We start from the raw sequence: 15929 nt of genomic DNA on the forward strand, positions 1-15929 counted from the left end.
CTACCGTCTCGTTTCAATACAAATGGTTTTGCTGAAAACTGCTACCTGGAAGCAGGGGCGCCGCTAGCAATTTTGGGCCCTATGACAAAATATGAGGTTGGGCCCCCCTACGGTAACTTATTATTAATAAAGCAGATCTCTGGGGGGCCCTAAAGGGCGTGGGCCCTTAGAATTGTCCCAACTTTCCCCCCCTTAGCGGCGCCCCTGCCTGGAAGGTCCTTAGATGAGATGTTTTAACATAGCTATTAATTAACCTAAAACTAAGCCAAAAGTCATGAACGTTAGCTGGCCCAGCTAAAAGCAAAGTTTTAGTAATTCAAATAATATTCAGTGGGGTCTTTGGGGAAAACACATCTTACTTTTAATGCAGCTCATCGGATGACTTCGAGGGAGTTATGTGGGAAAAGAAAACAAGTAGGGGAGACCGGGTATGGTTGTAACACATTTTGCTTTACCACCTATAACTCACTGAATTTTTGAGCTAGAGTTTTGAAACTTTTATATACAGTAGCCACATTTGCTTGCTACAAACTGCACCAAGTCAAACCTCTGCAAGAATATCACAGACATTGTGAGTTCATGACAAATACATGGTGCTCCTTTGTTACAACCTGCCCCACTACCGGGGTAGGATGTAACACATGCTGTGGTAAGCTACACTGGGAAGATCACTGGACCCCTGGTCTCTCAGCTTCTGCAGTGATTTGCAGTATCTACTCACTGTGCTCAGTGTTACATGGCAGATCCCATGTGCCTTCGCAGCTGACCTGACTGACTTGCCCTTCCTCGTGACCTCATCAGATGCTTTTTTTTAAAACACTGGCAGACACACCTCTTTCAGTCTTTCTTTTCCACTGTCTAGACATTCTGTAAAATTATTAAAATCAAGAAAGTGTCCTTAGTTGTACTTAAGGGGATGGTTGTCACACTTTTTAAAGATGTGTTACAACCCACCCCACCCCTCTTAGCTATTGTTTAACTAGCTGTAATAGGATAGTGGTTTGAAATTAGCAGGGGAAAAATACATCACAGTTTACCTGAGAAACTACAATTTAATCTTATTTAAGTCATATGATTTTATCTGCAATAGTATAAATGCTAAACAAAATATAGTCTTGGTTGAAAAAATTACTTTCTTACCTCAAAATCTGTTTTTTATTTGTAAAATCTGCATGTACCTGTTTCCAGCCTTGATATCCATCATGTGGGTTTAGGGAGGGAGTATGTAAACACTGAAATGATCACATAACTCTCATCCTATTCCTGATTGCTGGAATTGGTGGTGTTACGACTCACCCCATGTTACAACCATACCCGGTCTCCCCTAATAAAGCGGGGTCGCACGCTCCACGAAGATGAAACCGTGTGGGTTGAGTCTACATGGTTCTCATGGCGAGTTTAAGGAGGACCGACCGTCGCACCAGTACGAACAGACCAGCTTCCGAAAGTGAAGAGTTAATAGTAAAATGGGAGAAGTCGCTCGGGCCAAGGCACCCAAGAAGAAAGCGAAATCTAAAAAAAATAGAGGAGTCGGAGAGATGATTGTGAAGGCTGTATCTGCCTCCAACGAACGGAGCGGCGTGTCTCTATACACTCTGAAGCAAGTGCTGGCAGCCGACGGCTACAACGTGGAGAAGAACAATTACCGGATAATTCTATCGATTAGGACTTTGGTGACCAAAGGGACTCTGGTTCGGATCAGGGGAGTCGGCGCCTCTGGCTCCTTCAAGCTAAACGATCAGACCAAAACAGCCAAGAAGCCCGCTAAGGTAGCTGCTCCTACGGCCAAGCAGCCAGAAGCAAAGAAATCCGAGGCGGCGAAGAAGGCCACCAAGAGCCCAAAGAGAGCAGAGGCAGCCAAGCCTAAAGTCGCTAAACCCGAGGCCACCAAAGCCAAAAAAGCCGCTCCCAAGAAGAAGTGAAGGAACAGGCGCTGACTTCCAGAACAAAGGCTCTTTTAAGAGCCACACACTGATCTCAGAAATAGAGCGTTATCTTTAAATTCTCTGCTCCCAACATGGCACATCAACGATGCATTTTATTTAGTCTGAATACACAGCTATATAACACGACTGGTCAACAGCGTAAACACAAGCCTATATGAAGTTACAAAGTGTTTGTATATCTCATTTTTATCGTAACATAATGACGACTTTAGTAGATTTTGTTGTTAAAATGCATGTGTACAGCGTGTTTAAACGGTATCATTGACATTCGCACATTAGAAAAACCGAACACAGATATGACATAAAGAAAACTCTGATGTCATAGGCCTAACTGCTGTTTCACACATTCCAGTGCGTTAGAATGGAGAATTTACTACATTTACTAAAATGTCTGTGTTGTGTACATAGCGAAATTTTAATAGAATCTTAATAGAATTCCAGTCAATTTGCGTAGTCTCGCTCTCTCTCTCAATTTATATATATAAAATATATTTTGTCAACATTTGGTCGGTCTATTCAATTTGATTGGATATTCTGCCTTGAATGCATGTAGCCAATGAAACGGCTGTATGTCATATAAGTGACGAAGCCCAGAAAAGAGGTATTGCTGTTTGTTAGTCGTTTGTATAGTGCGGTAAAATGAGCGGCAGGGGTAAAACCGGTGGCAAAACTAGGGCTAAGGCCAAGACTCGTTCTTCCAGGGCTGGCTTGCAGTTCCCTGTTGGCCGTGTCCACAGGCTGCTTCGTAAAGGTAACTACGCTGAGCGAGTTGGTGCTGGAGCTCCAGTCTATTTGGCTGCTGTGCTCGAGTATCTCACTGCTGAAATCCTGGAGTTGGCTGGTAACGCTGCCCGCGACAACAAGAAGACGCGCATTATTCCTCGTCACCTGCAGCTTGCCGTTCGTAACGACGAAGAGCTGAACAAACTGCTGGGCGGCGTGACTATCGCACAGGGCGGCGTGCTGCCCAACATCCAGGCTGTGCTGCTGCCCAAGAAGACTGAGAAGCCGGCTAAGACCAAGTAAATTGGCGCCGTAGACATTCGTTAACCACCAAAAGGCTCTTTTAAGAGCCACTCATTTCTTTTTCAAAAGGGTTAAAATCAATATATGAAAAACGTTATTCTGGTCAGCTGTGTTTTGTTTCTTTTTTCTACTGTTCTCGACTTATTGGTAAAGCGTTGCGAAATATCAGGACTAGTGCAGTTACAAAAAGTCTAAAATCAGTATGATTTTTTTTAATCTTAATTGGTTTACGAGATAAAGGTTATTGCCTTAAAGCTGCGTCAAACGCCGTCTCTGATTTTTTTTCCCAACCCTATTAAGGACGAATAATATTGACAAAACGAAACTAATATAGAACTACGAACGAGGTTGGTCAGAATTTATTACAGCACACGCCAGTACTGTGTGCGGATACTTGCGTGAAATTCTCTCAAGAAAAACTGAACGTGGTTAAAGTATTTTTGGGGTTGATTTTCATGCTTTCGACAGGACGACAAAAATGTATAAAATTTAATTCATGACTGGGTTTTATGCCCTACATACGTCTTAGTGTGTGTGAGTGTGCGCATAATCTCCGTTGAACAAAGCCTTGCATTTTACTACGCATCATTCTGCCCCATAAGTACTATTTCAAAACACATTTTGCTCATATGCAATTAGTAGTCTTGAGCTTTCATCTAGTGTTCTTGTTTTTGCTGCCCTAATTACTTTCTGATAGAACGTTGATTTATAATTTCCTTCGTTATGCTTGAAAAGGCTGGGGGTGTGTTTGACTTTGGGCGCCAAAGCACATCATCCAATAAGAGGAAGAACGAAGACGCCACTGTACCAAAGGAGGCGTGGAAAGACCATCAACCAATCAAAGCGGGTTAGTACTGCTTTATAAGTTTGTGTTACGGCGAAGAAAACTACTGTTCTATTATTCGAAATAGAGTGAAGTCGTAAGTATGGCAAGAACCAAGCAGACCGCGCGTAAATCCACTGGCGGCAAAGCGCCCAGGAAGCAGCTGGCTACCAAGGCGGCACGTAAAAGTGCTCCGGCCACAGGCGGTGTCAAGAAACCTCATCGCTACAGGCCTGGAACCGTAGCTCTGCGAGAGATCCGGCGTTACCAGAAGTCCACCGAGCTGCTGATCCGCAAGCTGCCCTTCCAGCGTCTGGTGAGGGAAATCGCTCAGGATTTCAAGACCGACCTGCGCTTCCAGAGTTCGGCTGTTATGGCGCTGCAGGAGGCAAGCGAGGCCTATCTGGTTGGTCTGTTTGAGGACACCAACCTGTGCGCCATTCATGCCAAGCGAGTCACCATCATGCCTAAAGATATTCAGCTGGCTCGCCGTATCCGTGGAGAACGTGCTTGAATTTAAGTGGAAACACCGAAACAAAGGCTCTTTTAAGAGCCGCCTCAAAGATCACAGAAGTGCTGAATTTTACATAACATCTGAAATATTCTTGCTTGAAATATATAATGTATAAAAATATATAATGTATTTCTCGGAGCAGCACAGGGGATCCCGAGTTCAGAATCCAAGACGACTGCGGCCTTTATCAACAGAAGGGAAAGTTGTAGTTTTATCCTGTTTAAGCACAACTTCTCATTTGTGGCTCATTAAATCGGTCACACAAACTGTCCAACTGTGGATGTGTTGCTACAGTGTTTTATACGTAAAGCGCCGTGCGTAATGTGTTATCAACTGATATTGCTAACAATTGCGCATATATATATATATATATATATATAAATATATATAAATATAAAATGTATATCTTTTTTTCCTTTTCTCTACTTGGTGGAGGTTTTAGGGTTACTAGTGTGTCTTCCACTTCTGAGGGATCATCATAGCTCATCAGCGTTTTAGACGGACTGCAAGTTACTGGAGAATACTGGAGACCAAAACCTGCAGATTTTAAGTATGATTTTTAGTGTTTATGGTGCTCAATGAGCAGTCAGTGCTGCTTTCAAAATAGTGCCTGACATATAGGATGACATGCAAAATGAAGAGTGCAATAGGTGTATAAAATCTGCACATCCATCTATATTCTGTTGCCCTTTACCTATCAGCTGGTCACATCAAACCTGAAGTGGATCTCAGGATGCACCTAGGGAGGGATGCCAGTCTCTTATGTAATACATATGGTGTATACAGCGACTGGGTTATTTACCGTCTAGTAAGCCAGTTGTGTGCAGTTGCATTGTCCATCAATTTAGAGCAAGATTGGGTGTGTGTATGTCTACTGTGATGAATTGTTATCTTGTATCCTATGCTGGCTCCAGGCTGGCAACAGCCATGCTGAGAACGTGTTAAGTTTTATTCCTCTATGCAGCGATGAGTCAGGACATCATGCCCAGCCCTGTAAGAAATGAATAATGCTGACTGTCGTCGATACAGTGAATGTCAAGGTCTGGGAATGCTTTAAATATTAAGCTAGCTTTCAGGACTCTTGGTCAACATGGTGAAAGCATGTGGAATGCCCAGGGGTAAAGATCTGAGTCACTTTGACGAGGACCAAAGCATTACGGCCAGAGGACTTGGTCAGAGCACCTCCAACACTCCAAGGCTTGTGGGGTGCTCACGATCATCTGTGGGGATACCTATGTGAGTGTTTGGCAGCCAGAACTTTTTGATGGATGTGTGATTAAAGGCTGTCCGGTCTGGTACGAGCCATCCCAAGGCTTGCACTGACACAGATCATTGGTGATTTTGATGGTCATGGGCATACATCAGTGATACGTGCTTACCCACTTGTAGTTGTGCACAGAGTTGGGTTTGTAAGCTCATCTACTTCCAAATTATATAGATGTTAATATTTTATATGCATTTATTCACTGTTGTCTTTTTCTGACAGGCAAGCATATGAATTTAGATATAATAAAATTAATCTAATCAGATGGTTTGCATTGTTTCATACAGTGGTTTTTCTTTTACTAAAAATACCATATTCATATGGAAGCACCACATATCACAGGAACACTGCCACTGCACCGAATCAGAACAGTCCAAAGACCATAAAAGGTGTAACCTCACTGCTTAATGCACCCTGAGCAAGATGCTGTTACTAATGAGATTTTATTGTATTATGTAATGAAACAAAGTTGATAGATTAAAACAAAAATGTGATTCTTAGGTAAGCAAAATATTGTTACTTTCTGAATGTTGCAATTTGATATCTATGAATCAGCTTTATTTTTGGACTATATTTCGAGTTATTTCAGCATCAGCCAAATGTCATCATGAATCGTGAGGGAAAAAAGTTTGTGAGGTGAGCAGGCCTCACATTTTTTGAGATTTTGAAAAGTAAACAGACATGTAAACATGGACTTGTTCAGATGTGTCCTGTGGTCTCTGATGTTTGGAACATCTTAAAATTCTATACAACTTTGCATAAGACCGATAACTTACAAATAAATCTACTATCTGAATAACGGAACATAATATACAAGATGTGTTGCTTACAGAACTGAAATGACCCCCCCCCCAAGTGGCCAAGACAAATAATAGATCATGGTGACGGGGTGATATTCTGTCCACTGGTTTGCAAAACTTAGTGGTTCAATTTATGGATTCATATCCTCCATGTACTTTGGCCGAAAACGTCCTAGTCTCATTATAAAAGCATCCACATGTATTTCATATTCCAGCTGTTTATTCAGAAGCAGAAAATGTTTAAAAGGCCAGAATCACATACTCCAGCATTTCTAAAAAAATAACCTTTGTAGAACCAAGAGTGTAGTCATGATAATAACAATGATTTTGAAAGCAAACACAGACAAGGAGTCGAAACAAGGCAAGGCAAGATTAAAGAATAAGGAACCGTTTGGAGAAAAATGTGTAGGCGGAGGCAACCAATCGGCCTGAAAGTTGCTCCCTGGTTTCAATCAGGTAGTGCTTATGTGTATAACAGCATGAATAGCGAAGGATTTATCTACTTTAGTTTTGAACGCAGAAGTAACAATGTCTGGCCGTGGAAAGGGAGGTAAGGGACTCGGAAAGGGTGGTGCTAAGCGCCATCGTAAAGTCCTTCGCGACAACATCCAGGGTATTACTAAGCCGGCTATTCGTCGTCTTGCCCGCCGAGGTGGCGTCAAACGTATCTCCGGTCTGATCTATGAAGAAACCCGTGGTGTGCTGAAGGTGTTCCTGGAGAATGTCATTCGCGACGCCGTTACCTACACCGAGCACGCCAAGAGAAAGACCGTCACCGCCATGGATGTTGTGTACGCTCTCAAGCGTCAGGGCCGCACTCTGTACGGTTTTGGCGGCTAAGCGTGAAAGCGACAGCGAGGAAATCTACAGACCCAAAGGCTCTTTTAAGAGCCACCCAATTACTTCTAAAAAAGCAAATGGTCATGATGCATCTACATGTAGATATTTAAAGATTACTGATAGGGAATGATGCCTGAGTGGAACCTGGTTTTATGGCCCCATTGTCTTCAAACAGCCAACCCATTTCCTTTTTGTGATTAGGACAATAGGATAACATTTGGATTAGATTCAGACCTTACTACCCCGTAAATATAACTAAATTTCGACTGAAAACTGCTCCCGGTTGCGATTTAATTTATTTCGTATCGAAGATACATTTCTATAGTTGATCAAGGTCATGAGAGGCTTTGTCCCAACCAGACCCCTTCAAAAATAATGTCCCGCGGACCGTAGTGTTACATATTTAAGTAGATAATGGACAGGACAGGTATAGTTGGAAAACAGCAGTAAACTTGGTGGGATGTCCGGTAGATTTAAAAGTTTATTGCCATATACAATGTAAAACAGTAAGTTGCATCATACAGTGAGAATGTTATTCGGTCTGAGTGCAGAGTGGTGGATGGCAGGGTTCTCGAAAGTCAGTTAAATTTGCAAATAATCCGTAAACTAAGATGTTATTGCTGACAGCTACCATAATGTCTCCTGAATGCCTGTGTAAAACATTTGTGTTTTTTATCTTTACTGGGAAACGGTTTATTCGGAAGAAAGTGTATACGCAGAACTGAGCCAATAGAATCTGAATGCAATCTGGCGGGCTTTTAACACCCAATGAAAATGTGTCCAGTGATTCCCGCCTAATTTGCATACAGGCGACATATAAGGAGGTCGAGGGAGCAGTATCTCATTGTTCTTGTTCGAAAACAAGCAGAAAATATGCCTGAGCCAGCGAAGTCTGCGCCCAAGAAGGGCTCGAAGAAGGCAGTGACGAAGACTGCCGGAAAAGGGGGAAAGAAGCGCAAGAGGTCCAGGAAGGAGAGTTACGCCATTTACGTGTACAAGGTCCTGAAGCAGGTTCACCCGGACACGGGTATTTCTTCCAAGGCCATGGGTATCATGAATTCTTTCGTCAATGATATCTTCGAGCGTATCGCTGGTGAGGCGTCCCGCCTGGCTCACTACAACAAGCGCTCCACCATCACTTCCAGGGAGATCCAGACAGCCGTGCGCCTTCTGCTTCCTGGCGAGCTGGCCAAGCACGCCGTGTCTGAGGGGACCAAGGCGGTCACCAAGTACACCAGCTCTAAGTAAAGCCTCTGCCGCTTTGCAAAAGGAAACCAAAGGCTCTTTTAAGAGCCGCCCACAAAGTCAAAGAAGCGAAATTTCTATTTGTAATATAGGCTGCATTTTTATCTTTCAACTGTCGTTCATTTACTACTACCAGCTAAAGCATTAAAGTATCTCATAGTGACGGGCGGGATTCAGCGTGGATTGAAATGTGCTGGCGTATCAATCCTTAATTTCCATAGTTTTCCTCATTACGTACAGTCCTGTCTGTTGGTTGATATAGTGCTTTATTTTTCTATTCGCGATACAGACGGGACATTCATATGCAACATTGAAACACGACTGATTGAGACGTTAGACTGAGTGTATAATGATGAAATAAGCTACGTACTTGTAAATGACTGTCTTTAGTGCTCCAAATAAGAGCATTAAGCATTCATCGGGAGTTACCTGTGATTAAGGGAAAGAGTGCTGCCTATTTAGAGAAGCGATTTATACCTCCTGGGTATTTGTATAATTATGTTGGCACCTAATCATTAAGACGTATTCCATTTTTGTATGTTCTATGTCCTTTGTGTTATGTCATTGATTCATTTATGCTTTAGCCTGATAATAAATAATCTCTACTATCAATAGCATAGATATTTTAAATGTGCTTTAATGAACTCAAGTTTGGTCCGATTGAAAAATCACTAGATGACTTTACTGGAACACTACCACCTTATTTCAATGCAATTGGCCTTGCTATAAACCGCTACCTCGAAGATGGTCTTTAGTTGTAATATTTTAATGTGTTTTTTTCCCTGAAATGAAGGCAAAAGCCATGAACTTTGGACAGCCTTCACATTGAGAGTAAACTTTTTGAGGAATTCAAGTAATAATCAGTCCCTTCTCTGCAAAAAATACGGCTCACTTTTAAATGGAAGGATCTTGTTTTAAGGCCACATTCATTAGCAGACATTAATACATCTCTTCGGCTGATTTTAGCGAAGTTTTGTGCGAGAAGAAAGCACAAGTGAAAGCGGCGTCGCGCGCTCTGCACAGACAGGGCCGTGTAGGTTGAGTCTACATGGTTCTCATGGCGAGTTTAAGGAGGACCCACCGTGACGCACCAGTACGAACAGACCAGCCTCGCTGACTGTGTGGCACATCCGAAAGTGAGTTATAGGAAAATGGCAGAAGTCGCTCCGGCTCCCGCAGCCGCTCCGGCCAAGGCACCCAAGAAGAAAGCGGCACCTAAGCCTAAGAAATCAGGTCCCAGTGTCGGGGAGCTGATTGTGAAGGCTGTGTCCGCCTCCAAAGAAAGGGGCGGCGTGTCTCTTGCCGCTCTGAAGAAGGCTCTGGCAGCCGGCGGCTACGACGTGGAGAAGAACAACTCCCGCGTAAAGCTAGCGATTAAGGCTCTGGTGACCAAAGGGACTCTGGTTCAGACCAAGGGAACCGGCGCCTCTGGCTCCTTCAAGCTGAACAAGAAGCCGAGCGAAACCGTCAAGAAGCCCGCGAAGAAAGCCGCTCCTAAGGCCAAGAAGCCAGCAGCAAAGAAACCGGCAGCGGCGAAGAAGCCCAAGAAGGCGGCGGCCTCAGCAGCGAAGAAGCCGGCGGCCGCCAAAAAGTCTCCCAAGAAGGCAAAGAAGCCGGCCGTAGCCAAGAAGGCGACCAAGAGTCCCAAGAAGGCGAAAAAGCCGGCGGCAGCAAAGAAGGCCACCAAGAGCCCAAAGAAAGCCAAGGCAGCCAAGCCTAAAGTCGCTAAACCCAAGGCTACCAAAGCCAAAAAATCCGCTCCCAAGAAGAAGTGAAGGAACAGGCGCTGACTTCCAGACCTTGGAGAACAAAGGCTCTTTTAAGAGCCACCCACTGATCTCAGAGACAGAGCATTGTCTTCTTTAAATTATATTTCACCTAAGCAAGCTTTTCCTGCTCCAAAGATGTATCGTAGTCAGTTTGACACAAATATGATACACGACCGTTATTTGTTCCCATTAAAGCTGTAGTATGTACACTTTAACCTGCCTTTAAACGGAAAAGGTTATGTTTATGTTGCATGCATATACGAAGTTACTAGATATTTATCATAAACTTAGTTACACGTGTGACTTCGCATAAGTGCCATATTATGAGACGTTTGGTCCAAAACGTAAAGCTCCAAGTGCATGAAGTAGTAACATTGTATATAAAGGGGCATCATTTAGATGGGTTGTAAATTACAGAACAGTACTGTTTATTTAGCAATTGGTGATAAATAGATACATGAATAACATAAAATGTGTATTCTATTACCCCCATGACTGCACGTCTTCAAAAATGCATCGTACTTAGTCTGAATATACATCTATATACCCACGACTGTTAACTTTTTGGTCCTATTACAGCTGTACTTTCTACACTTTCGCATGCTGGGAAGAAATTCCCCTCATGAAGCAAGCGTATACGAAGTTACTAATCGTTCTATATCTATCGTTGACATAGCGACACCTTTAATGGATTTTGTTTTGAAAATGCATGTGTACAGCGTGTTTTAAACTGTATCAAATTAGAAATGTAGAACTCAGAACTCAGTTGTTTTTGTTCCGATTCCAGCGGTTTGTCACATTCCCGTGTGTTAGAACGCAGAATTTATTTCGTTTACGAAATAATTTACCAAAATGTCTGTATTTTGTACATATTTGAGTTCCAGCCAATATGCGTAGTCTCAGTATATACGTAGCATTTTTTTTCTTCTAAAAATCAACTTCCAGCTTCACCGCGCCACCGCTCAACATTTGGTCGGTCTATTCACTTTGATTGGATATTCTGCCTTGAATGCATGTAGCCAATGAAACGGCTGTATGCCATATAAGTGATGAAGCCCAGAGGGTAAAGCATCGTCATTTCTTAGTTATCTGTGTAGTGCAGCAAAATGAGCGGTAGGGGCAAAACTGGTGGCAAAGCTCGGGCTAAGGCCAAGACTCGCTCTTCCAGGGCTGGCTTGCAGTTCCCTGTTGGCCGTGTCCATAGACTACTCCGCAAAGGTAACTACGCTGAACGAGTAGGTGCTGGAGCTCCAGTCTATTTGGCTGCTGTGCTCGAGTATCTCACTGCTGAAATCCTGGAGTTGGCTGGTAACGCTGCCCGCGACAACAAGAAGACGCGCATCATTCCTCGTCACCTACAGCTTGCCGTTCGTAACGACGAAGAGCTGAACAAACTGCTGGGCGGCGTGACTATCGCACAGGGCGGCGTGCTGCCCAACATCCAGGCTGTGCTGCTGCCCAAGAAGACTGAGAAGCCGGCTAAGACCAAGTAAATTGGCGCCGTAGACTTTCGTTAACCACCAAAAGGCTCTTTTAAGAGCCGCCTACTTTTGTTCCAAAAGAGCTAAGTCTAACGTTGCGAAAATAGGATTGCAGTTGTATCTAGACCTGACACATTTCAAGTAACTGATATGTGCGTCCATACCATCAGGCTTGTAATAAACGTTTGAGTTGCCTATGGTATGGTATTTTGCGGATGTTCGTGTGAGTTGTTTTGGACATGTACATTATGTATTTGCTGCACCGGGAAGCATCTGTGGATGATCACGTTTTATATGTAACTTTCCTATATATTTAGGTGTTTTGCTCCTGAAGTAACAGTATTGACATATACGTGGTTAAAGGGTTTACTAGAAGTTCCACGCTTCACTTGGTGTTTCTTGTCATGGATATAGTACAATTATACTATTAACTTAATAAAGTCAGTGGCGCCTGAATTACTGGGGGCGTATATTTTGATTTTCGGCGCCCATGCAAATCCTCCAATAAGGAGAGAAATGACGAGGTTTCTACCAATGGAGGGCAGGATTTTTTTCAGCCAATCAATATTTGTTTAATGTTTAAGGCCACTTAAAATTAATAAACTGTTTTACATGGCCGCCCGCCTCAATTTTTTGGTGCCGTCTCGATTTTTCTAATATTTTGTATTTTTCAAAAAATCAGTTTTTTCACCTCAAAAACTGTGGGTGAAAAATCTTGAATGTCAGCCTCGGATTTTTCAATTTGACGCTTCTCGGACAATGGTTTTTATCGTTTGTCAGATTGTGTGTGGGTCCACGGTATTAAAATAAAGAGCATCAATATACCGAGTAATATTACCCTTCGCGAGCTGTTTGAGAACTTTTCTAGTTTTAGTGTATCTCTGTTGCCGTTCGTCTTTTCGCTAACAATATAAAATCCCCTACTCACCAATATTTTAGAAGTTTGAATCATGTAAAACAATTTATTAATTTTAAGTGGCCTAAGGGAAAAAACGCACTACTTTGTTCCTAGTTGCCAGGTCCGGGGTTTTCCTGATCAATTCAGCTATTTTGAAAATACAGTATCGGGTAAATATTAGGAGGTCACGGGTTTTTGGGCTGCTTTCATAGTGTTTCGCGGCAATGCAAGTGGTTCCTAATTTCGCGTTATGCTGAATCGCTAGCCACCGAAAGATAGACTCACACGGAATGCAAGGTTGTAAGCTCTCACGCATCTGGCTCTGAGGCTAGGGATCTGTACCAGCAATCGGAAGGTTGCTGGTTGAGGTCCCGTGAATTCCCTGAGTGATTCTACTCCATTGGGCCCTTGATCAAGGTCCTTAACCTGCGGATGCTTCATCCTGGGTATGACGACAATCTACATCCAGTCCTATAAGGAAGTCCTCCAACTTACAGGGAAAAACTTGGGGGTTGGTGGCAGGGTTGGCACTCCAGCTACTGGGAAAAACTGGTTAATTCGGACTAGTGTGGTGCTGAGGTGTCACCTGCCACACGGCTGCACTCAGGTTCTCATCCCTGAGGTGTAGTGGGTGTAGCAACACACTGAAATTAGTGCATGCTCCTTACACACTGTAATTAGTGCATGCTCCTTACCTCTCTATTCAGTTTTATATGTCCAGTTTCCAGCTATCATATGGTGCTTCATATTTTTTCCCCTTAAAGAGCGCTTGAATTTTTGTGTTTTTCGCAACATTTTTGATTTGGGTTTAATTGCTCTGATGTCCAGCATTTCTTTGTCCCTTTTATTTGTGATTTATCAAAAGAGCTTCGTGCGATGTGCACCCACGCAGGATTGCTGTATCTTCTGTTAAAACTAATTTTCAAATAGCAAAAAGAGTTTAAAATGCAATTGTATCAAGAGTGTAAGAAAATGTCACTGACTTTTGCAAGAATTGCTGGTTGTTCATATCCAAATATTTATTTTCAGTGTTCACAAAGTGTAGGCTTTTTCACAATATGAAAAATACTATAAATCAGAACGACAAATGATTGATGTGAGTAGTTTTTTTTTACGGGTACAACAGAGGAACAACAAATGTCATTAAATTGGTGTCGGTCAACCCAGTAGGCAACAAGAGGCCACACTGTCTGAGACAAAGTAAAATGGGTTTCTGAAGTTAGGCTCCAAATGGGCTTTAACTGGTGCTGATCTAAATACACTTTGAAATTCCTTTCTTAAAATTTTTTTTTTTGAAACTGCGGTAAAGAAAGCAAATAGTCAATGATGGTTAATAATGATAACAATAATGGAAAGCAATGATTGCAAATGAGAGAAGTTTGTACATTTCCAAGTCATAATCACCAGCAGTGGTATTTTTTGATAGGTGGCTTCATGACAGTCGATTCCAAATGAATATTTATATATATTTTTTTTTGAAAAGTAATTTATTCTTAGGGATTTGATTTCCATGCTCTTTCTGTGAGGCACGTTCATTCTCTCCCCATTTTCTTTGGCTTCTCTGGTTTCTATTCGCAGTTCAAGAACATTAAGTTTAGGTAAACCTTTGTCTCTAAATACGTTCATGGTGTGTGATTGTCTTTGCCCTGTGATTGGTGGCACCCGATGGCATGGGACATTGTTTAGAGAAAATGTCACATTAACCAGTCTGAAGGTAGCTCTTGGTAGCATTGTAGCCTTATACTTTGCGTAGTATTTGATGGTGTGTGTTTGTGTGTGCAGGGCGGTTGAGGCCCATCCTCACCCTGTACTGGAAAAGTGCTTATGATAGACGGGTGCAGAGCATGTGAGCAGAACGCATCCATGATAATTTCCGCTCATCATCGTTCACGGAGCGGTGCGCTCCCCCCGCTCACAGCCACTGCAAAGCGCTCTGGGAGATATATCTTTGGAGCTGGGTGAAAACTGACTGGAGCAGGGAGTGAAAATGAGCAGGGCCGGTTTCTCGAAACCTTCTTAATGCTACGTTGTTTGTAAGTTCTGTGTTAAAAGATAGAACTTACGAATGACATACCATTAAGAACGTTTCGAGAAACCGGGCCTTGCTGATTATCGCTCCCCACTCCATTTAGTTTTCACCCAGCTCCAATGAAATCGCTCACCGCTCGCTCCAAAAAAGAAAACAATCTGCATTGTATTTTAATCTTAGCTTAAACCATATCCTGGCATCAAAATGACTGAGTAGCCAATTCCACATTCAAGTAGAAATGATTTATTTCAAGATGTGAGTGGGTTTTGCTCCCGCTAAAGTCTTTCCACTCCGCTCACGTTCTCGGAATGGATGCATATAGATTTATTTTCACACATGTCAAGAGACATGACTGGCTTGTGCAACTACTAGTTCAATTCAATTACTTGATTTAATCGTATGTATATCATTCTGATATCCATGTATTAATATTCTTATTTTAGTGTTTAAAACCCAAGTGCTGGATTATTTCCATTAAGTAGTATAGCTTTGATGCACATTTCTTGTTACGTGTGCTGCATCATATGTAAAAAAATATAAAATTGTATTCTTTGGAAAACGCTGTTGTTATAACCACCTAATAAATACAATCATTACCATCATCACGTGAACAATTTGTGTGGCACCACTTAAAATTTTTACCATTTTGTAGAAGTAAAGATGATAAACTAAAGGAAAGGTGTGAAGACTAAATATGAAGTTGAATTTGGATAAAGAAAGATGAAGCTCATTAAAGACAAGTGCAAGTACATAGATCTAGGAAATAAAATAATATTGGGCCTGGAACTGACCAGTTAACATAAGTTCCTCCATGGCTTTAGTTGGTTAGTGCTTATGAAATATAACATGTCTTGCTGCAGATTTTCAGCATTATCAATGTTTTTCTTTCTTTCTTAGTAATACAGAGCTGTACCTTGGTTAGCAAAAATGTGCCCTAAAACGAGTTACAAGACGGTTGTAATGAGGACTGTTGCAAAGGTGTAGTAAGCCCATGAGGTCTTCCAAAGGAGATCTACATGTACTTTATACAGGGCAGGGTCAGCTAGCGTGGAGCACCACTGCAGCTGGGGGTTAAGGGCCTCAGTCAAGGGCCCACAGACATGTGACTCTTCCACTAAGGCCAGTGCTCAAAACACTAGTTTTCTGATCATAAGCACAGCAGCTTAGCCCACTGAGCTACTGCCAAGGTCCCACGGCTGGTTTCTCTGCTCAGTGGTATTTTTTCCGTTACTATGGACATCATGATTTTCTTCAGTGATCCTTAGGGGCATCACAAACGGGGTGATTGGTGTAC

At 42.5% G+C, this 15929-nt stretch overlaps 5 protein-coding genes and 1 pseudogene across 5 annotated transcripts; all 6 read left to right on the top strand.

The window, feature by feature from the left end:
• The first annotated feature begins 1466 nt into the window (after nucleotides 1-1466).
• Nucleotides 1467-1922, top strand: LOC111848840 (histone H1-like). The gene has a single exon (XM_023821175.1). The coding sequence runs from the start codon at nucleotides 1467-1469 to the stop codon at nucleotides 1920-1922; it is 456 nt and encodes a 151-aa protein (XP_023676943.1).
• A 649-nt stretch (nucleotides 1923-2571) lies between these two features.
• LOC111848839 (uncharacterized) lies at nucleotides 2572-11889 on the top strand (annotated as a pseudogene).
• LOC140581120 (histone H3) lies at nucleotides 3883-4378 on the top strand. The gene has a single exon (XM_072702930.1). It carries the CDS (start codon nucleotides 3899-3901, stop codon nucleotides 4307-4309), a length of 411 nt encoding a protein of 136 aa, XP_072559031.1. The 5' UTR covers nucleotides 3883-3898; the 3' UTR covers nucleotides 4310-4378.
• LOC111848841 (histone H4) lies at nucleotides 6895-7240 on the top strand. Its single transcript, XM_023821176.2, has one exon. The coding sequence runs from the start codon at nucleotides 6902-6904 to the stop codon at nucleotides 7211-7213; it is 312 nt and encodes a 103-aa protein (XP_023676944.1). The 5' UTR covers nucleotides 6895-6901; the 3' UTR covers nucleotides 7214-7240.
• LOC140581004 (histone H2B) lies at nucleotides 8078-8982 on the top strand. Its single transcript, XM_072702760.1, has one exon. It carries the CDS (start codon nucleotides 8087-8089, stop codon nucleotides 8459-8461), a length of 375 nt encoding a protein of 124 aa, XP_072558861.1. The 5' UTR covers nucleotides 8078-8086; the 3' UTR covers nucleotides 8462-8982.
• LOC111844468 (histone H1.4-like) lies at nucleotides 9431-10256 on the top strand. The gene has a single exon (XM_023812962.2). It carries the CDS (start codon nucleotides 9610-9612, stop codon nucleotides 10231-10233), a length of 624 nt encoding a protein of 207 aa, XP_023668730.1. The 5' UTR covers nucleotides 9431-9609; the 3' UTR covers nucleotides 10234-10256.
• Nucleotides 11890-15929: the final 4040 nt, after the last annotated feature.

This window comes from Paramormyrops kingsleyae, chromosome 19 (genome assembly GCF_048594095.1).
Source record: "Paramormyrops kingsleyae isolate MSU_618 chromosome 19, PKINGS_0.4, whole genome shotgun sequence".
Classification (NCBI taxonomy): domain Eukaryota; kingdom Metazoa; phylum Chordata; class Actinopteri; order Osteoglossiformes; family Mormyridae; genus Paramormyrops; species Paramormyrops kingsleyae.